General features: G+C 54.0%; 2 protein-coding genes across 7 annotated transcripts in view; both read left to right on the top strand.

Annotated features, from left to right (window-relative positions):
* The first annotated feature begins 1,351 nt into the window (after window positions 1-1,351).
* Window positions 1,352-12,441, top strand: SELP (selectin P). Of its 4 annotated transcripts, XM_071751327.1 has the most exons (17): window positions 1,352-1,642; window positions 4,130-4,217; window positions 6,732-7,121; window positions 7,241-7,348; window positions 7,458-7,640; window positions 8,270-8,455; window positions 8,575-8,760; window positions 8,890-9,075; window positions 9,195-9,380; window positions 9,510-9,695; window positions 9,838-10,023; window positions 10,468-10,653; window positions 10,768-10,953; window positions 11,062-11,184; window positions 11,546-11,576; window positions 11,989-12,044; window positions 12,209-12,441. In XM_071751327.1, exons 2-17 carry the CDS (start codon window positions 4,157-4,159, stop codon window positions 12,217-12,219), a joined length of 2,451 nt encoding a protein of 816 aa, XP_071607428.1. In that variant the 5' UTR covers window positions 1,352-1,642; window positions 4,130-4,156; the 3' UTR covers window positions 12,220-12,441. The 4 variants fall into 4 exon arrangements, with proteins under 4 accessions (XP_071607428.1, XP_071607424.1, XP_071607427.1 ...); XM_071751323.1 differs by lacking the exons at window positions 8,575-8,760; window positions 9,195-9,380 and adding an exon at window positions 10,153-10,338; XM_071751324.1 differs by lacking the exons at window positions 1,352-1,642; window positions 8,575-8,760; window positions 9,195-9,380 and adding exons at window positions 3,586-3,676; window positions 10,153-10,338 and having other exon boundaries at window positions 4,130-4,240.
* Window positions 12,442-12,577: 136 nt separating this feature from the next.
* The window catches only part of ATF6 (activating transcription factor 6), an 81,812-nt gene continuing 74,278 nt past the window's right edge, over window positions 12,578-20,111 (top strand). For 2 of the 3 annotated variants that reach the window (XM_071751306.1, XM_071751304.1), the window contains exons 1-6: window positions 12,578-12,693; window positions 12,782-12,858; window positions 16,605-16,692; window positions 18,090-18,184; window positions 18,634-18,772; window positions 18,979-19,182. In XM_071751306.1, the coding sequence (XP_071607407.1) occupies window positions 12,624-12,693; window positions 12,782-12,858; window positions 16,605-16,692; window positions 18,090-18,184; window positions 18,634-18,772; window positions 18,979-19,182 (673 nt within the window). In that variant the 5' untranslated portion in view covers window positions 12,578-12,623. The remainder of the gene's footprint in view (window positions 12,694-12,781; window positions 12,859-16,604; window positions 16,693-18,089; window positions 18,185-18,633; window positions 18,773-18,978; window positions 19,183-20,111) is intronic. The other variant, XM_071751305.1, reaches the window with a different exon arrangement.

Below are 20,111 nucleotides of genomic sequence, written 5' to 3'. Positions count from 1 at the left end.
CAGATGAAAAAAAACATCTCTGAGAGGGACCTTGTGGGGTGGGAAGGAGAGATTTGCCTGAAACTACCCTGCAGATGGGGCTACCCAGTGCCATGGGGGCCCTAGAGGTGAGGGTGCAGGGAGCCAGAGCCCCTAGGCTGTCTCTGTCCTGGCTCCAGATGATCCTTGCAGCCACCTCACTATCCCTGAGCCAGTGAGCTCTTGGATAATTCATCTTCCAGTGGCCAAACACTTTCAAATTGCGAGAAAGATTGTATTGATTTATTTATTGATTTTATTCTCTGCTTTCCTCTACAGCCATGGGAGGAGAGTCCAGCCACCCAGGCTACGTGCCAGACATAGTGCTGGGAGACATGCCCAAAGACACCCTGCAGCTCTGGTAGATCCTTTGGGTCAAATGCTCCCCTGGGGACCTGTGGTGGGGGGAAATCATCCCTTACCTGTGCTTAGGAAGAGCCTCCAAAGCTTCTGTTTGTGGGGCTGTTGCAAGAGCTGAGGAGTTGGGCTACAGCTCAGGAGTGTGGGTCCTCCTGAGCACCCCACCACACTCCAGCAGGGATGCCACTGGGTGCCTCCTCACCCTGGTGGGCTGCTGAGCCCTCCCAGCAGCAGGGCTGAGAGGGAGAACGTCCCCAGGAAGGTGGCTGCTGTATGGATGGTGGCAGCTGAGCTGGGCAGGCTGTGTCAGGGTGACTCTGTTCCTCTGTGGTTTGCTGGGGGACATTGCACAAGGAGGGGGACAGGCTGTGCTGCTGTGGGGCAGGAGCCTCTGCCAAAAAAACAACAGCAGTGTGCACGGAGGGGGTGATGGGGTGGGGTGGTGGTGGGAGATGCTTCTTGCACCCTCTGCCCGCAGCATCTTGCTTCATCAGGACCTGAGCAAGCACCCTCTGGGGAAAAAGTGCAGAATGCAGGCTGGACTTGATCCTGGGGCAGTGGTAACTCTGCCCTGCCTGGGGCATCTCCACCTCCTCAGACAGCACGTTAAGCCCCTGGGTCCCATCCACACTTGGGTGTTCCCAGAACTCTGGTGATACTCATTACCCCCTGCCTGCAGCATGGCTGAGGACCCCAAAAGGGAGCAGGACATCAGCCAGGGAAGGCAGCAAAGGTTGAGCTGCTGTCCCCAGAGATCCCCGTGGTTGCATCCTGCAGGTGGGTTGCCCAACCCCACGGCCAGCACAGCACCCTTGGCAGTGGCCTGGAGGTGGGAGTGGGGGACCTGTGCCCCTTGACAACAGATCCAGTCCAGGCAGGGCTCTGAGAGGAGAGCATGGCCTCCAGCTGTGGCTCTGGATAGGGGCATGGCAAAAGAGGCACATTTCCATTCCACGTTTTCATTCCAGATCCCTGCAGAGCTCAGAGGGTCTGTGAGGAGGTGATACAGGGAAGTGCCTTCATTCTTGCTCCCCTGAGCCCCTGCTGAGTGAAGCCCTGGCTTGCAGTTTGTGCTGTGCCCTCAGAGTGGTGTCCATTGGGACAGGATGCTCCATCCCAGGATGTTCCTGAACTGCTCAGCCCTTACTGCAGGGACAGGCCTGGGACAGCAGGAAACCCAGTGGGGAGCATGTGCCTCACAGCATCCTGATTCCTTCCTGGGCAGCCAGCATCAGACACCAGCTGAGATGGGAAAGGGCTCCTGGTAAGTAGCCAGCTCCCAGCAGAGCTGATTTGGGTCTTCTCTCCCTGTGGTCACAGCACATCCTTGCCCCAATACCTTTGAACTTGGCCACATTCTGCCCCTCACAGCATCAGCTTCTGGGTCTCACCACCTTGCTTCTGTTTTTAAAGCAAAACCAGAAGCTATTTTTAGTTACAAAAATAAAGGTGGGAATAGATATATATTTTTTTTCTGCTGCCCTGCCCTCCCATGGCAGGTCTCAGCAGAAGTGAAAGTGGCAGGGGCACAGCCTGCTCCCCCCAGGGACCATGCAGCTCTGAGCACCTCTCTGAGCCCCACATGGCAGAGGCAGCTCCTGCCCTGCCTGGCTGAGTATTTGGAGCTTCTCTCCTGCCCCAGCAGCTTCCCTTCTGCCTCTGCCTTCCTTTACCATAATCACACACCCTCTGCTCATGAGCTAGAAAGTGTCCTGAATTACTGGACATCCAGGCTTATCCTCAGCAACTGCACAAAAATAGACTTTTGCAGTAAAACATTTTGCAAGGAAGAGAACCAGAGACAGGAACTGAGGTCCATTTACACTGGCTGAGTATAAAGTCATTAGAGTAGATCACAGCTTTTGTGGGATGGGTTCCTCCTTTTGTCTACCACGAGTCCCAGTGGAGCAGCATCAATTTCTCTGGAACTGGAAAGTGCATGTGACCTGAATGGCTCTTGCTTTGGCTTTTGCTGGAAGTGAGCAGAGTAATTCCTGCAGAAAATCCTGCCAATCTAATTTTAATTAGACATGTAACAGGGTAAAGAAAGATTTGTGATGATTCAAGAATGATCCAAGGGAAGGTGGACACAATGAGGTGTGTTCCTGAAGTATTGCTGGAAGTCCATAAAGGATATTAACAGCTCAGGGGAAGTTCCTCTGGCATCTTCTTGGACTTTTTTCATCAAGACTTAAAAGCAAGGACAGAAAAATACATTGTCTAATAACTGGTGAGGCCATAGCTTGAGTCCTGTGTCCAGTTCTGGGCCCCTCAGCTCAGGAAGGAGATTGAGGTGCTGGAGCAGGTCCAAAGGAGGCAACTGGGCTGGGGAAGGGACTGGAGCACAGATCCTATGAGGAGAGGCTGAGGGAGCTGGGGGTGTTGAGGCTGGAGAAGAGGAGGCTCAGGGGAGACCTCATCACTCTCTCCAACTCCCTGAAAGGAGGTTGGAGCCAGGGGGGGTTGGGCTCTTTTCCCAGGCAACTCTCAGCAAGACAAGAGGGCACAAGAGGTCTCAAGTTGTGCCAGGGGAGGTTTAGGTTGGACATTAGAAAGAATTTCTTTCTGGAGAGGGGGATCAGGCATTGGAATGGGCTGCCCAGGGAAGGGGTGGATTCTCCATCCCTGGAGATATTTCCAAAGAGCCTGGATGTGGCACTCAGTGCCATGGGCTGGGAACTGCAGTGGGAGTGGATCAAGGGTTGGACTTGATGAGCTCTGAGGTCCCTTCCAACCCAGCCAGTTCTAGGATTCTGTGATTCTATGATTCACAGACAGAGCAAAAAGCCTGTGAGTCAGGAGAGCCAGGAGGCTGCAAGCCACTCTCTTGTTCAGCCCATGCAGGAGCTCCTAGCACCTCATCCCTCCTCTGATCTTTGACTGCCAGCCTGGGCACTGTGACACGGACACAATGGGTGCCCTGAGCACCATGGGCTGGGGCTGGACAATCCTGCAGCTCCTGTGGGGCTCCAGCAGTCCCAGCTCACTGGTTCCCAGTGGGGAAGCAGCACTCAGGTCCCATCCTGTGAGGCAGGTGATGAGCTGAGTCTCACCAGGGCCATGCCAGGGGCAGCCCCCACTCTTCCCTTCCAACCCTGGGCTGCAAGCAGGGTTTTTGGGAGTGGGAGAGCCCCATGGCAGGGGAGGCAGAGATGTGGGGCAGGATGTGGGCTAGCAGAGAGGCTGGGTCAGGAGGGGAAGAGGCCAAGGGCAGGGAGTGATGCTCTGTGTGCACTGGGAGGAAGTGTGAGCACCACTGCCTGCCAACCACCCCTGGTGCTGCCAGCAGCTGGACATGGTAGGTCCCACTCCTTGCCTTGGGGGGGTTCTGCCTGGAAAAGGGGTTCAGGGAAAGGCAGGAACCAGTGCCTCTGCCCCAGGCAGTGAAACTCTGCCGGGCACACAGGGCACTGCTGCTGCAGAGCCAGCCCCCAGCTGGGGGAGAGGGGTGGGGAGCACAGGGCATGCCCCAGATTTCGGGGCTCCACAGCAGCGCTGGCACAGCCTCTCCCACTGCCTGGGATGTGTCTCGTTGGGGAGGGACTCTCCCACTCCCCCGATGGGTCTCGTTGTGAGGGGACCCTTTCTGCAGCAGAACTGTCCCCGGCAGAGGAGCTGGCACAAGCAGGGAGGCAGAACAAGGGCGGGCACAAGTCCGTGTGGCAGCAGGGAGGGTGCAGGGTGGGGGGTGGGGGGTGTGAGCCCCCGCGGGACCTGGGTGCTCAGCGCTGCCTCCTCCCTTGGCACACAGGGAACGGGACCGGGCTGTGCCGGGAGGATGCGGGCTCCGGGCTCCCGCCGCCGCCTCTGCTGCCTGAGCATCGCTGCCATCGCATGGGGTAAGATACCTCCTGCCGGCTCGGTAAGCAATAAACACCCTGCTGCTGGGGAGCCTGCAAGGCCGGGACATCGGAGAAGGACAGGAGGGATCCTTTGGTGGCTCATCTGTCACATCCCAGGGCTGGGAGGGGGCTGCATCTCCCGTGGTCAGCTGCCTCCAGCCAGACCCATCGTGGGACTGGGATCCCCCAGGGAGGGGCAGGCCGGGTGTGTGGTCTCTGCAGGGTGTTTGCTTCCCAAATGCAGCCTAGCAGTGGGTACATGACACTGGGAACTGTAGCAGCAGCTTCACCCCCTGCCCACGGCCGTGCTTTTTGAGCCACAGGACCCACTGGTGCAAAGCTGGGACAGCACCACGCAGGAGCAGGTCCAGGGAAGGGATTCTGCCCCTGTGCTCAGCCCTGGGGAGGCCACAGCTTGAGTCCTGTGTCCAGTTCTGGGCCCCTCAGCTCAGGAAGGAGATTGAGGTGCTGGAGCAGGTCCAAAGGAGGCAACTGGGCTGGGGAAGGGACTGGAGCACAGATCCTCTGAGGAGAGGCTGAGGGAGCTGGGGGTGTTGAGGCTGGAGAAGAGGAGGCTCAGGGGAGACCTCATCACTCTCTCCAACTCCCTGAAAGGAGGTTGGAGCCAGGGGGGGTTGGTCTCTTTTCCCAGGCAACTCTCAGCAAGACAAGAGGGCACAAGAGGTCTCAAGTTGTGCCAGGGGAGGTTTAGGTTGGACATGAGAAAGAATTTCTTTCTGGAGAGGGTGATCAGGCATTGGAATGGGCTGCCCAGGGAAGGGGTGGATTCTCCATCCCTGGAGATATTTCAAAAGAGCCTGGATGTGGCACTCAGTGCCATGGGCTGGGAACTGCAGTGGGAGTGGATCAAGGGTTGGACTTGGTGATCTCTGAGGTCCCTTCCAACCCAGCGAATTCTAGGATTCTATGATTCTATGTTCATTGACATCAGGAGAAGAAAACAAGAGGAGAAATTAATCGGGGTTTGCTGCCTGGAGGATATTTCCTTCCCATATTTAGCTCAGAGGGGGAAAAAAAAGTGCAGCAGGTGCTGAGAACTGCCCTGAAAGGAGGCACTGGTGGGGTGGTGGGGATGCCAGTGGGTTGATATGCAGGCAAACAGCACCCATCTGGGTGTTCAGCTCCAGGCAGAGCAGAGAGAGGTAGCATAAAGTTGAGGGGAAGGAGTGGGAATGAGGATGATAGTGCTGGCAGGTGAGGATGGGGAGGATGGGCATGGAGTGGATGGGCTCCCTTGCTCCTTCTTGGGTAGGGGATGGGGTGTGTGAAATTAGCAGTGTGGCTGTTCTGAGCCATGCTGGAGAGGTAGGAAGGACCAGGAGGTGGGGGGTAGGGGCAGGACAGGCTAATGGGGGGTGTCCTGAGCTTCTGTTCTGCAGAGTCAGACTCCCCAGGGGTAAAGAAGAGAGCTGCTGTTGAAGGCCATGTTTTCCTCAGCTTCAGTTTTGTTGAACCAAGCGAATGGTTTGCTCTGCCACACAGAAAAGCATGTAAATTGTGGTAATTTTGCTTAGAAAAATGTGATGTGTAATTTTCACCCAAACTAAACCCCTAATTAGACCTGGGAAACCCTAGATTGTCACCTAATCCTTGGTCCCACACCTTTGCCTGCATCACCACAATGTGATGCCCTCTCCTGAGACACAGGGTGCTCCAGGTCAGTTGTTTGGAGCAAAGCTTGATACCCAGCTCACTTTCTGCACAGATGGATATATGATCCCCCTAGCATTTTATGAAATTAGGGAGACACCTGCTTCTGGGGAAGAGGGGAGGAAGATTTTTTTTCTGTGGCTAAAACCGTTTGATTGCATCAAGTTGTGTGAAATGCTGTAAATAAGATCAGGGCTGGGTGTGGGTTCCTTTTAATCTCTGTCTTTGCACTGGCTGCTGGGCATGACCAGGATGTGAACTCAGTTTTTGCAAGATGTTGTTTTGTAATACTGAGTTTTACAAAACACTTCAGAGCATCTCTGGCTCAGATGACCATCTTTTGGGCAGGGTAGTGCTGCTTTCTCTGCCCTGCTCCAAGCTGACTCCTCAGTGTGAAGCAAGAAAACCAAAGTGATCGCTTCTGCACCCAAAGAAGGAACTGAGTTTGAAAGAACCACCTTCACGTTGGGTTTTTGCCTTTGGGCAGGGGAGCAGGGCTGTGGGGTCTACACTTGCTGGAGGAGGGGTTGGCATCACTCTTTGGGGATCTTCTGCCACTCTTCCTGCCCCATCCTGTGCCCCTCTGTCTCAGCCATCACCCTGTGCCACCCCTTCTGTCCCACCTCAGCTCCTTCTGCCATACCCGATCCACCCAGATCTCCATGAACTCTTAGGAGTGTTTTCCCCCACATTTGCCCCTTCATCTTGCCCCCTCACCCAGCTGGTTGCTTGGCCCCCACGCCAACCTTAGCCTGTCCCCCTGTCTCAAAGGACTCCATCCCCCAACCCAGTTCCCATCCTTTCCATGGTGATCCCAAACCCCATCCCTCTCTCTCGCAGGCGCCGTGATGCAAGTGGAGGTGGGTGCCTGGACCTACCACTACAGTGACCAAGGGGACTACACGTGGGAGCAGGCCAGGAACTACTGCAGGACTTTCTTCACAGACCTGGTGGCCATACAGAACCAGGAGGAGATCCAGCACCTCAACCAGAGCCTGCCCTTCCACGGGCGCTACTACTGGATCGGCATCCGCAAGCTGGGTGGCACCTGGACCTGGGTGGGCACCAAGAAGGTGCTGACCAAGGAGGCAGAGAACTGGGCAGCTGGGGAGCCCAACAACCGCCGCTCCAACCAGGATTGTGTGGAGATCTACATCAAGAGGCAGCAGGAATCAGGGAAGTGGAATGATGAGCCCTGCAGCCGGAGGAAAAAGGCGCTGTGCTACCGGGGTAAGGGGGGGTGAGCTTCATGGGGTGGGAATGTGGTGCAGATCTTTATTAAGGGAGGGGTGTGGGGACTTTGGCAGGGTGGCCAGTGGCTCCTGATGACCCATCCTCTGTCTGTGCAGCCTCCTGCCAGCCCTTCTCCTGCAGCCAGCGAGGAGAGTGCCTGGAGACCATCGGGAGCTACCGCTGCGAGTGCTACCCGGGCTTCCACGGCCCTGAGTGTGAGGATGGTGAGCCAGCCAGCCCCATGCCCATCCCCGTGCCCATCCCACACTGCTGGGGAGCTCAAACCCTTTTCCTTAGGCTCCTAACATGCTGGTGGCACTGTCTCCCTCCCAGTTGTGCAGTGTGCCAGGCTCCAGCCCGAGGGAGTGCACATGAACTGCAGCCATCCCTTTGGGGACTTCAGCTACAACTCCACCTGTGTGTTCCAGTGCCAGGAGGGCTTCCAGCAGGAAGGTGTAAGCAGGCTCCAGTGCCTGGCATCCCAGCAGTGGTCAGCAGAGACCCCCACCTGCACAGGTAGGGCCTGCCAAGGGCTGAGGGTCTCAGGGATGTGGCACTGATGCTTGGGGGAGCCAGCCCTGTGTGCCCAACGTTGCTCAGGCAGGGAATAGGCTGGGCTCACCATGGCCTTGCCCTCTGGGGAAGCAGCTCCTGGTGCTCCGTGCAGGAAGTGGTTTCCTGATGAGGTTGTGATGGGCAGAGCAGCTGTGAGCTCAGGATAAGCCCCTTGGTCTCTCTGACTGTCCTCATGCTCTTGCTCCTTGTCCGGAATCACACTGGGGTGCCAGTATCTTGGGTGCACCACATGTTGGGGCAGGATGGTGTCTTGGTACCTCCGTCACCCCAGTGGCACTGTCTGTTCATCCTTAAGGCCACCCAGCTCCACCCTGGGGGGGTGTTCAGCATGTCAGGAGTTGCTCAGAGAAGAGCAAAGTGGGGCAGCTGTCCTGCAGCTGGGAAAAGGGCAAATCCTGACAGGGTATATCCTGACAGGGTCAGACAGCTGCAAGTGGGGTGAGGATTGGTGAGATGAGGCTGGATATAAGCTTGGAGGGATTGAGCAGGGCACGAAACTTCAAAGGAGAAAAAGCAGCCTAGGTTTAATCTCATCCACCCTATCTCTGAGACCTGCTTTCCTCTTGCAGCCATCACCTGCCCTGTGCTCAGTGCTCCAGACCAGGGAGACCTGAACTGCTCCCAGCTCCATGGGGACTTTGCCTTTGGATCCACGTGTGCCTTCTCCTGCCAGGTGGGGTTTGAGCTGGTGGGCTCAGAGACCCTTGAGTGCACAGCCACAGGGACCTGGAGTGGGGATGCCCCACAGTGTGAAGGTAGAGCTGCTGTTAGACCCCACAGTGTCACTGGCCTTGGGGTGACACTGATGTTCCCTGCCCTCTTGGGCTCTACTTTCCCAGGCTCCTGCTTGAAGTTTTCCTCTTTGCCCTTGCAGCAGTCAAATGCTCAGCCCTGGCCATGCCTGAGATGGGCCATGCTGCCTGCTCCCACCTCCACGGGGACTTTGCCTTTGGCTCCACGTGTGCCTTCTCCTGCCAGGTGGGGTTTGAGCTGAACGGAACAGAGACCCTGGAGTGCACAGCCACAGGGACCTGGAGTGGGGATGCCCCACAGTGTGAAGGTAGAGCTGCTCTCCAAGATGTCACTGGCCTTGGAGTGACATTAGGATGTTCCCTGGGCCCTTGATCCCCAAAGAGTTTAGCTTTGTAGTCCCCAGGTTCCTGTTTGAAGTGTATCTGTGTTCCTGCAGCCATCACCTGCCCTGTGCTCAGTGCTCCAGACCAGGGAGACCTGAACTGCTCCCATCTCCATGGGGACTTTGCCTTTGGCTCCACGTGTGACTTCTCCTGCCAGGTGGGGTTTGAGCTGAAGGGGACAAAGAGCCTTGAGTGCACAGCCACGGGGACCTGGAATGGGGATGCCCCACAGTGTGAAGGTAGAGCTGCTGTTAGACCCCACAGTGTCACTGGCCTTGGGGTGACACTGATGTTCCCTGCCCTCTTGGACTCTACTTTCCCAGGCTCCTGCTTGAAGTTTTCCTCTTTGCCCTTGCAGCAGTCAAATGCTCAGCCCTGGCCATGCCTGAGATGGGCCATGCTGCCTGCTCCCACCTCCACGGGGACTTTGCCTTTGGCTCCACGTGTGCCTTCTCCTGCCAGGTGGGGTTTGAGCTGGTGGGCTCAGAGACCCTGGAGTGCACAGCCACGGGGACCTGGAGTGGGGATGCCCCACAGTGTGAAGGTAGAGCTGCTCTCCAAGGTGTCACTGGCCTTGGAGTGACATTAGGATGTTCCCTGGGCCCTTGATCCCCAAAGAGTTTAGCTTTGTAGTCCCCAGGTTCCTGTTTGAAGTGTATCTGTGTTCCTGCAGCCATCACCTGCCCTGTGCTCAGTGCTCCAGACCAGGGAGACCTGAACTGCTCCCAGCTCCACAGGGACTTTGCCTTTGGATCCACGTGTGACTTCTCCTGCCAGGTGGGGTTTGTGTTGAAGGGGACAGAGAGCCTGGAGTGCACAGCCACAGGGACCTGGAGTGGGGATGCCCCACAGTGTGAAGGTAGAGCTGCTGCTGATCAAGGTGTCCCAGCCCTTGGTTTCATGCTGGGGTGTCCTTGGGTGTCTTGATGCTCCTATCCCAGCAGTTTGATGCTGTGATCCTCAGGCTCCTACCTGAAGTGGTATCTCTGTCCCTCTTGCAGCCATCACCTGCCCTGTGCTCAGTGCTCCAGACCAGGGAGACCTGAACTGCTCCCAGCTCCACAGGGACTTTGCCTTTGGATCCACGTGTGACTTCTCCTGCCAGGTGGGGTTTGAGCTGAAGGGGACAAAGAGCCTGGAGTGCACAGCCACAGGGACCTGGACTGGGAGTCCCCCACAGTGTGAAGGTAGAGCTGTTGTTAGAGCTGAGGGTGTCACTGGTCTTAGGGGACATCCTATTGTCACCCCAGCCTCTTGGTTCCAACAGTCTCTCAGTCAACAGACTCCTGCTTGGTGTGTGTCTCTCTCTCTTGCAGCCATCACCTGCCCTGTGCTCAGTGCTCCAGACCAGGGAGACCTGAACTGCTCCCAGATCCATGGGGACTTTGCCTTTGGCTCCACGTGTGACTTCTCCTGCCAGGTGGGGTTTGAGCTGGTGGGCTCAGAGACCCTGGAGTGCACAGCCACGGGGACCTGGAGTGGGGATGCCCCACAGTGTGAAGGTAGAGCTGCTCTCCAAGGTGTCACTGGCCTTGGAGTGACATTAGGATGTTCCCTGGGCCCTTGATCCCCAAAGAGTTTAGCTTTGTAGTCCCCAGGTTCCTGTTTGAAGTGTATCTGTGTTCCTGCAGCCATCACCTGCCCTGTGCTCAGTGCTCCAGACCAGGGAGACCTGAACTGCTCCCATCTCCATGGGGACTTTGCCTTCAGCTCCACGTGTGACTTCTCCTGCCAGGTGGGGTTTGAGCTGGTGGGCTCAGAGACCCGTGAGTGCACAGCCACGGGGACCTGGAGTGGGGATGCCCCACATTGCAGAGGTACCTCTCCTCATCCCACGTGTGTGGCATCATCCCTCATCCATCCAGCTCATCCACCTCTTCCCACCCCACTCCCACTGTTGTACTGATGCTGCCACTCTGCTTTCTCTTCAGCCATCAGCTGCCCAGAGCTGGATCCCCCCAGCAGAGCAGAGCTCAACTGCTCCCACCAGCATGGGAACTTCACCTACAACTCCCTGTGCACTTTTTCCTGTGAGGAAGGGTTTGTCAGGATGGGAGCAGAGGTGCTGCGCTGTGCGGCCACGGGGAACTGGACCAGGCAGCCCCCAGTTTGTGCAGGTGCCCCCAACTCTGGGGAGGGTCACATCCTGCCTGTGTTTGGATGGCACCCCTCCACCTGGGGTGCTGATGACTTTCTAACTTGTGGGCCTTGTGGCTGTGTTTCAGAGGACCGTGCTCCTTTCTTAAAGCAAGTCCTGGCTTCCAGCAGTGGCACAGCTCTGGCACTGGCTGGCATCGTGCTCTCAGGGACACTCATTGCCCTCCTGGCCAAGAGGCTCAGCACCAGAGGTACAGAAACACCTCTCCCAGCCCCCTCTTGCTTTGGCCAGGGCTTCTCAAGCAAAAAATCCTAGGGGAGAGGGGGGATGATCAGAAGATGATCAGAAGAGTTTGACAAGTGTCCTGCCTGCTGTCAGTGCCCTGTGTCCAGCAGCACCTCCTTGCTCGTTTCTCCAGCTGCAGATGTCAGCAGCCAGGTTTGGGGGGCAAAGTGGCAAATTCCTCAGCTTCCCCTCCCTGCTCCATGTTGTGCTTGTTCATTCCCATTCACTGTCAACCATTGCTGCTATGGTTTCCCAAGTCCTCTATTGAAAATATCTGGTTATTTCTTTCTTTCCTCCCTGCTGCCCCTGCTCGACACCATCACCAGAGGAGAAGAAGCAGCTCCTGAACTCCACCAGGTGAGAGTTGTGCTCTCTAAGAGGGTGGCTCTGCCCTGTGCTTCTCACAGCCCCGTGGTCACCCTGCATCCCCCAGCTCTGCTGTTTTTATTGTGAGTGGGACCACCTTGGATGGCTGGGGCTGCACTGTCCCCTTCTTATCCCCCAGACCTGTTGTTTTTATAGGCAGTGGGACCACCTTTGATGGCTGGGGCTGCACTGCCCCCTTCTCATCCCCCAGACCTGTTGTTTTTATAGGCAGTGGGACCACCTTTAATGGCTGAGGCTGCACTGCCCCCTTCTCATCCCTCAGTTCTACCTTTTATTGCCAGTGGGACCACCTTGGATGGCTGGGGCTGCACTGTCCCCTTCCCACCCCCCTCCCCATCTCCCCCAAGGTGTAATCCCTGTAATCCCTGTGTGTGTTTTCCAGTGACCTGGGATCACCGGGCATCTTCACCAACGCAGCATACGATGCCAACCTCTCAGGTAGAGACCCGGCCAGATGCTGGCGGCACCCTCAGCTCCTGGCTGGGAATCACGCGTGGAAAATTCACCCGGCTGGGCGTGGGGACACACACACACATCCCTTGGGAAGGGAGGGGCAGAGCCCTCCCGGTGCAACGCCCCTTCCACCTCTCCTTTTTTTCCAGCCTGGTCGTGAGCGGACCTCACCGTGTGGCCCAGCAGTCGGTCCCGACGGGGGGACACAGAGGGACAGCTCGGCCCGGTGCTGCCCGCGGTACCGAGCGAGGCGCGGAGCCTCCCGCGCCTCCCGGGCACTGAGGATGCTGAAGAGCGGCGTGGCCGAGCGCCAGCCTCCCGCGGGACCATCTCCCGCGGATCTTGTGTCAGCGAGGTCTCAATAAACTCCTGTCCCACTCGAGTCGCCTCCGTGTCCCGGGGTGCGTGGGATGGGGAGGGGGGGTAGGGATAGCGCCGGCTCTGCCCCTGCGCAAAAGCGAAGCCCGCGCACCGCACTCGCGTGTCCTCCGGCGGCCGCCGTAGGCGAGGGGGGCGTGGCCTCGGCCGGAAGGAGACGTGTGCTTGAGGAGGAAGGCGGAAGCGATGGCGGCGATGGAGGCGGAGTGGGAGCCGGCGGGGCTGCTGCCGGTACCGGGAGACGGCCTGGACTGGGGTGAGTGCGGCTCAGGGGGACGCGGAACAACGCCGGGGAGGTTCCTACCGGGGCCGGGCCGTCGCTGAGGCTTCTGTCTGTCCCGCAGAGGCGGTGCTGGGCGAGGAGCTGAACGAGCTGCTGAGCGCTGCGGAACCGAGGCGGATCCCGAGTGACGAACCCGAGGTGAGAACCGGGCCGGAGGGAGGGAGGAGAGGGGCTCCCCGCGGGCAGGGCCCGGTGGTGTCAGCGGAGGTGATGGGAAACGCGGTGGGGCTCGGAGCGGCCTCTGTGGGAGGAGGCAGCGGAGTTTCCTGGGAATCCAGCCCCGTGTTGCGGCCCAGCTGGGAGGGGCAGAGTTGTTTGTGGGGATAAAGGGGGGGTTTCAAGGCCAGGATAAAGGGGAGAGTGTAGACTGAAAGCCTGAGGTGCTGTGGGGATGGGGAGCTGGGTGCCAGGCAGTGCTGAGGGGAAAGAGTGTCTGGAGGCACAGGATACATATATATAAAAAAAATATATCATTTATTTCTGGGTTGCTACTGCCCCTGGTGCTCCAGCCCCTCTCCCCCATATGGTTGTGGTTGCACTTAATGTAGAAATTCTGCTTAAGTAGAATTCTACTTAAGTAACTTCTACTTAATGTAAAAAATCACCAGTTTAGGGTTTTGGGTTTTTTTTGCTGGAATGTACACTCTAAAGCTGCTGTGTATTCGTGGCTAAACAGCAGCATAGCCCTCCAAACAATTATCTGGTTGGATTTATTTGTATTACTAGGTTTCTGCATTTAAAGAAAGGTAAATTTTTTTATACAGGAGTGTTATTTATGCCCCATTGCTTTTCAAATATAATTTACCTATTTCTATAAATCAACTCTAAACAACTTAGAGGTTGTTTAGAGCTGTTCCATGCTTTGGATAACAAAGGGGGAAGGGGATAAATCTGTGCACCTGGGTCAGGGCAATCCCATGCAAAAATACAGCTTGGGATGAGGAAGGATTGAGGGCAGGCCTGAGGAGAAGGATTTGGGGGTGGTGGTGGAGCAGAAGCTCAGGATGAGGCATCAGTGTGTGCTTCCAGCCCAGAAACCAACTGTGTGCTGGGCTGCATCCAAAGCTGCACAGAGAGCTGGGAGAGGGAGGGGATTCTCCCCCTCTGCTCTGCTCTTGTGAGACCCCCCCCTGGAGTTGTGTGTCCAGTTCTGGAGTCCCCAACATCAGAAGGACGCAGAGCTCCTGGAAGGTGTCCAGAGCAGAGCCACTGAAATGCTCAGAGGGCTGAGCACCTCCCTGGGAAGCCAGGCTGAGGGATTGGGGTTGTTCAGCCTGGAGAAGAGGAGGCTCCCAGGTGAGCTCAGAGCAACCTTCCAATATCTGAAGGGGCTACAAGAAAGCTGGGGGAGGGCTTTGGACACTTTTTTTAGGGAGAGGACAAGGGGAATGGGTTAAAACTTGAGGAGGGGAGATTGAGATTGGACATGAGGAAAAAATTCTTTAATTTGAGGGTGCTGAGCCCCTGTCCCAGGTTGCCCAAGGAAGCTGTGGCTGCCCCATCCCTGGAAGTGTTCAATCCAGGTTGGATGGGGCCTGGAGCACCCTGGGCTGTGGGAGGGGTCCCTGCCCATGCAGGGGTTGGGACTGGATGAGCTTTAAGGTCCCTCCCAACCCATTCCATGGAAAGAGGGACATGGGTGAGGTTTGCCATAGGCTTCTTGGGGGGTTATTTATTTATATCTATTTTTTCTGAACACTTTGCTGGCAGCATTATTCACATTTTTCCCTGTCTGGTTGTACACAGCTTTTTCTCTCTGAATCCTGGGGCATTTAGGGGATTTTCCCCTCTGTTCTCCCCCTGCCCTCACTCTGCTCTCTGAGCCCTAATCCAGCACAACACCTGGGTTATCCCTCACCATTCCTACAGGTGCTGCAGAGCCAGGCACTGGAGGGAATTTGGGAACTGCTGCATTGTCCCAGGGCAGGATATTCCCCACTGGCATTAGTTACCTGTGTGGAGGCTCTTCCTGCACAGCTCAAGCTGGGGATTTTGCTCATTCTTCCTACAAAGAAGCTTTGATAAGCTTTTATTTCTTCCTAGGCTGCAGATTTTAATTTCTGTGCAGCCTGCAGATTTTCTGAGACCCCCTTTAGTAGGCAAGTTGAGAACAGAAAGAGAAATGTGTTTGCAGAATGCATGGTAGGGAAAAAATTCTGTAATTTAAGGTATGAAATGCTGCACGAAGGACGGGGAAACAGTTTGGTGCAAACTAACTCTGTTTATTCCTACTCTTACACACAGTTATATACCTTTTTCTTATCTTGCATAACATATGGAATTACCTGATGGATTAGTTACAGTTAGCACGTTACTACGCAATTAGTTACATGGTAGGGAGATAACCTCTGTTTTACACCACTCATCTGTTTTCCAGGAGATCTTGCAAGCAAGGGGGTCTGTAGAAAGTCCCATGCTTATCTGGCATGCTTGTAAGCAAGGGGGTCTGCATCTGCAGAAAGTCCTGTGCTTATCCAGCATGCCTGGGGCTAGGTTCACTCCATGGTTTGAGTGATAACCAGCCTGTCTCCATCAATTGTTCTCTGCTATCAATACATGCTGCCTTTATTCCTACATCTCCCCCCTTCTGTTGCACAAGAAAAACTTTAGAAACAGTTCTATCAAGTATTCGCTGGATACATTGAAAAAGACAAGGCAAGAACAAAAGCAAAATCAGAATTACAAACCCAGTATAATTAACAAAAGGTAAAAGCCATCCTGTAAGTCCCATATCATGAAGCCAGGCTGTGAAAGCATCGCCGAGGGGGTTTATTTGTTGCTGAATCTTCTGTGTGTGACACTTCAACTGCATGATGCTTGTGTGGATGCTGTCACTATGAGCAGAGAGATTCATACAGCACATGCCTTCAAACTCCTGACATCCATGACCCTGGGCTAACAATAAAAAATCTATAGCAGCACCATTTTGCAATAAAGCGTGTCGCAAACTATTTTGATCCACTAAAAGGTTATCTAAAATCTCAGTAGTGATATTTGCTTGCTTTTCAGCCCAACATGCTAATCTAGTGAGGTTAGTAAGCGTGTTTCCTGTGGCAGCACCAGGAATAAAAAGAGCTAAAGCAGTTCTAGCAGCTACATTTAAAAGCTTAACATTATCATCACACTGTGGTGTGAGGCCAAGACTTCTTGCGTTACGAGCATGATATATAGGGTTAACTATCTGCCTTAATTCAGCATAGCGAGGAGCAAAAAGGGTTGAATTCTGTAATTTAAGGTATGAAATATTTATATTTTTCATGCATCTGCTCATAAAAGTGCTGCACTTTGTAGGGAACTCAGACTTCCAGGTGTTTTAGCAGAAAAACAGGGAGCAAAAACCTGGGCGTTGTTTTAAAGGTCTTATTATAAAATGAAGTTTTTTGGGTCTGTTTCTTTTCTGTTGGAAAAGGAAACCAGGGCACTTAGAAGGTGATGAGGCCAATTTATTCAGGTATAGGGAGGCCTGATAGGTGCTGCTCATCAGATCTTGAGCAAATACAAGTCCTTGAATCTCTTCTGCTACTGGTAAACTGCTACTGACACAGGGTTGGGTTTTTTGGTTTTTTTTTTGTTTTGTTGGGTTTTTTTGGGGGGTGTTTGTTTGTTTGTTATTTGGGGTTTTTTGGTTTTTTTTGTATTTTTTTGTTTTTTTGCTTTTTTTTTTTTTTTCCTGCAAATCTGATAATGGAAAAGCATTAAGTAAATTTTCCAATTAAAATTTGAGAATTGCCCTCCTTGAGGGCTTTTTATCTTCAGGCAACCCCAAGTGATGATTTTGGTTTATTTCCTAACTCTGTAAGAACGTGCACATAGTGAGGGGTGGCTTTAACCTGTCTTGTCTTTTTCTCTTGTCTCTTTTCCTGAACTTTTTTCTTTCATTTCAGGAAAATGAGCTCTATAACTTTCACTTTGATTTGGATTTGATGTCCTGGGACTCAGATCTTTGGAACATTACAGGCCATGCTTATGAAGGTAACAACATCAGTTGTGCTGTGCAGGTCTGAGTCTTCCCCTGCACTCCCCAGGACTCTTGGAACTCTGATATTCATTTAGTGGAACTAATTGGAACACTTCACCCTGTTGAAAAGTCAGGCAGTGTTTCTGTAGGATGGGTACAGCTGGCAAGGGCTGCCCTGACCCTGTTCCTAACCCTTCCTGGCTGAAAAAATAGATATAAATAATTAACTGGGCCGGGCCCAGAGAGTGGTGCTGAACGGGGCTGCAGCAAAATGGCGGCCGTGGTGTCCCCCAGGGATCAGTGTTGGGCCCAGTGCTGTTCAATATCTTTAGTGATGATTGAGATGAGGGGATTGAGTCCATCATCAGCAAATCTGCAGATGACACTAAGCTGGGGGGGAGTGTGGATCAGCTGGAAGGCAGGAGGGCTCTGCAGAGGGACCTGGACAGACTGGAGAGTTGGGCTGATCCCAACGGGATGAGGTTCAACATTCCAAGTGCCGGGTCCTGCACTTTGGCCACAAGAACCCCATGGGGAGCTCCAGGCTGGGCACAGAGTGGCTGAGAGCAGCCAGACAGAGAGGGAGCTGGGAGTCTGGATTGCCAGGAAGCTGAAGAGGAGGCAGCAGTGTGCCCAGGTGGCCAAGAAGGCCAATGGCATCCTGGGCTGGCTCAGGAAGAGCGTGGCCAGCAGGTCCAGGGAAGGGATTCTGCCCCTGTGCTCAGCCCTGGGGAGGCCACAGCTTGAGTCCTGTGTCCAGTTCTGGGCCCCTCAGCTCAGGAAGGAGATTGAGGTGCTGGAGCAGGTCCAAAGGAGGCAACTGGGCTGGGGAAGGGACTGGAGCACAGATCCTCTGAGGAGAGGCTGAGGGAGCTGGGGGTGTTGAGGCTGGAGAAGAGGAGGCTCAGGGGAGACCTCATCACTCTCTCCAACTCCCTGAAAGGAGGTTGGAGCCAGGGGGGGGTTGGGCTCTTTTCCCAGGCAACTCTCAGCAAGACAAGAGGGCACAAGAGGTCTCAAGTTGTGCCAGGGGAGGTTTAGGTTGGACATGAGAAAGAATTTCTTTCTGGAGAGGGTGATCAGGCATTGGAATGGGCTGCCCAGGGAAGGGGTGGATTCTCCATCCCTGGAGATATTTCAAAAGAGCCTGGATGTGGCACTCAGTGCCATGGGCTGGGAACTGCAGTGGGAGTGGATCAAGGGTTGGACTTGATGAGCTCTGAGGTCCCTTCCAACCCAGCCAATTCTATGATTCTATGAACAGGGTTCTTCAGTATCTTCTAGCTTGGTGTGTTTTTTGCTGTGCCTTGCTTCAGGATTTAAGTAGCTGGTGTTGGGCAAGTGTGTTCTTAGAATAATCTCCTGCTTTATAACACTTGAAGAGTAAAATTTCTTTATCTGCCTCTTGCAGGTGGAGGTGTGAAGACAGAACCCTTATCACCAGCCTCTTCAAATTGTTCTGTCCCTTCTCCATCAGCTGTGGACTCTCCAGTGCAGAATGTGCCCGTATGAAAACCCTCCCTGTGACACAGATAATAGCAATGACACAAAAAGCCCAGTGATTTACTGGTCGTGACAGCAGAGGAAATGTTTTTTTTCTTCCAGCCCTTGCAAACCCAACTTCCATTGAGTGGTGTTTTCCTTCTGCTCCTGTTGTGACCCAATCTAAAAAAAAACACCTCCAGTTCTGTTTCCTCAGGTTTTTTCCTGCTTGCCAAGCAAATGCCTCTTAATGTCTGGCAGTTGCTGGCCTCTGACTCCCCCTTCACCCTGCTGATAAGGAGAGGTACTTGGGTTTTCAGTGGTAATTACCACAGGCTGGAATAAAACTGCAGAACAAAACCTTTCTCCTGCTTTCTGAAGCAGGAGCAGAGATCCCCTGGAAGGCTGATAGACTCTGAGCTGCTAGTAGATCCTTTTATCTGCTTCTGAAGTGGGTTTTTTTCTGTTTGCAGGATGATGTGGACTTCAGCTGTAGCTCCCAGATGTCTCCCATCTCTCTCTACAGCAAGAGCTGCAAAAGCCCCCCCTCCCCTGAAGGAGCTGGAGGGAAGAAGCCTGCTGGCAGCACCACTCCTCGTTCTGGTATGAAAGGTGAAGTTACTCTGAGAGGCAGTGCAGGTATTGTCCTGCACTGGATGGTCAGCTGGCAGTCACCAGCATGTTCTGTCATTTCTGACTTAAATTTATCACCAGATGTGTCTGTTTTAAACATAGATGGGTAAAAAACCCAACCATGCAAACCTGAAGCCTTCATTTTATGTCTTCTGGTCCAACTTTGACTCTTTTTCCTTCCCTAGCAAATAATTCTACAAAGCTCCTGAAGAAGTGTGGTCAGACAGCACCCAGACCTTCAATACAACCCAAACCCCTTTTGCCTGCTGTGCCTGAGGCTCAGGCTAACATTGGCATCCCAGCTAAAACCATCATTATTCAGACCCTTCCCACCCTTGTGCCTCTGCCAAAGAAGCCAGTAGTTAACATCCAGCCAGCACCCCCTAAAGGTAGGTGAATTATCTTGAGCCAGGACTTGGGGTGCAAACACCCTGCCAGTTTGGGATGGTCTCTAGAAGGAAGTTAACATGGAAAGGGGAAATTCCATTTATGTGGAATGGAAGACAGTGCAGCAAAAGAGACTCTGTTGAACACTTTCCCAGAGAAAACTGCTGATTTGGAAGGATTTTTAGGGACTCTGCTTGGGAGGGCAAGTGGTGCTTAAGGTGGCAACTGTTGTGCTGTTGTAACCAAAGGGGTGGCCAGCAGAATCAGCTTGGATGGCTTGAATGAAGCTTGAGAGGAGTGATGAAAGCTTTTTACTTAGGTGAAACTCTGCTGTAGGATGGTGGGAATGTGAGTTGGTGGCTTTGTAGCTCACTGAACTGCATTAAATAGGTTGTTGGAAAATCTGGTGGGAGTTAAGAGCAGTATCAGAAGTTAGAGCAGTTGCTTCCAGCTGCAAGCTGAGGGTAACAAGTGATTTCCTGCCCACTTCATTCCTCCTCTTGCCCTCTAAGAGTTTTTTGAAGTAGCTTGAGCTTTCATTTCTGAGTCCCAAGCCTTATTTCCCTTCTCAGCTAAGGCAGGGGGGACGTTCATGGCACTGCTGGAATTCATTGTTAAATTGCAGTTGCTGGTTTTTCCCAGCTGGTGGCTGCAGTCTCTTGTGGTTTGCTGTCCAGGCTCTAAGGCATGGAAGGAAAAGGAGATGAGTCCTTCAGGGGCTCTCTCTGCCTGCTGGATTTCTGTTTTGGGAGGCAGGGTGGGGCTCCAAGTGTCTCTTTCCCTCTCCCATTCCCTCATGTCCCTCATCCTGACCACCTCCTCCTGGAGCTCCATCACTACCAAGAGTTCCTCCACCTGGGCACACCTCCCAGAGCCCTGCAGATTTTTGCAGAAATTACTACAAGAGTGAAAAATTAGCCTTTATGTCTAA

The sequence above is a fragment of the Heliangelus exortis genome, chromosome 8 (assembly GCF_036169615.1).
Source record: "Heliangelus exortis chromosome 8, bHelExo1.hap1, whole genome shotgun sequence".
In the NCBI taxonomy this organism is placed as follows: domain Eukaryota; kingdom Metazoa; phylum Chordata; class Aves; order Apodiformes; family Trochilidae; genus Heliangelus; species Heliangelus exortis.
This window is presented reverse-complemented; position numbering and strand designations above follow the sequence as displayed.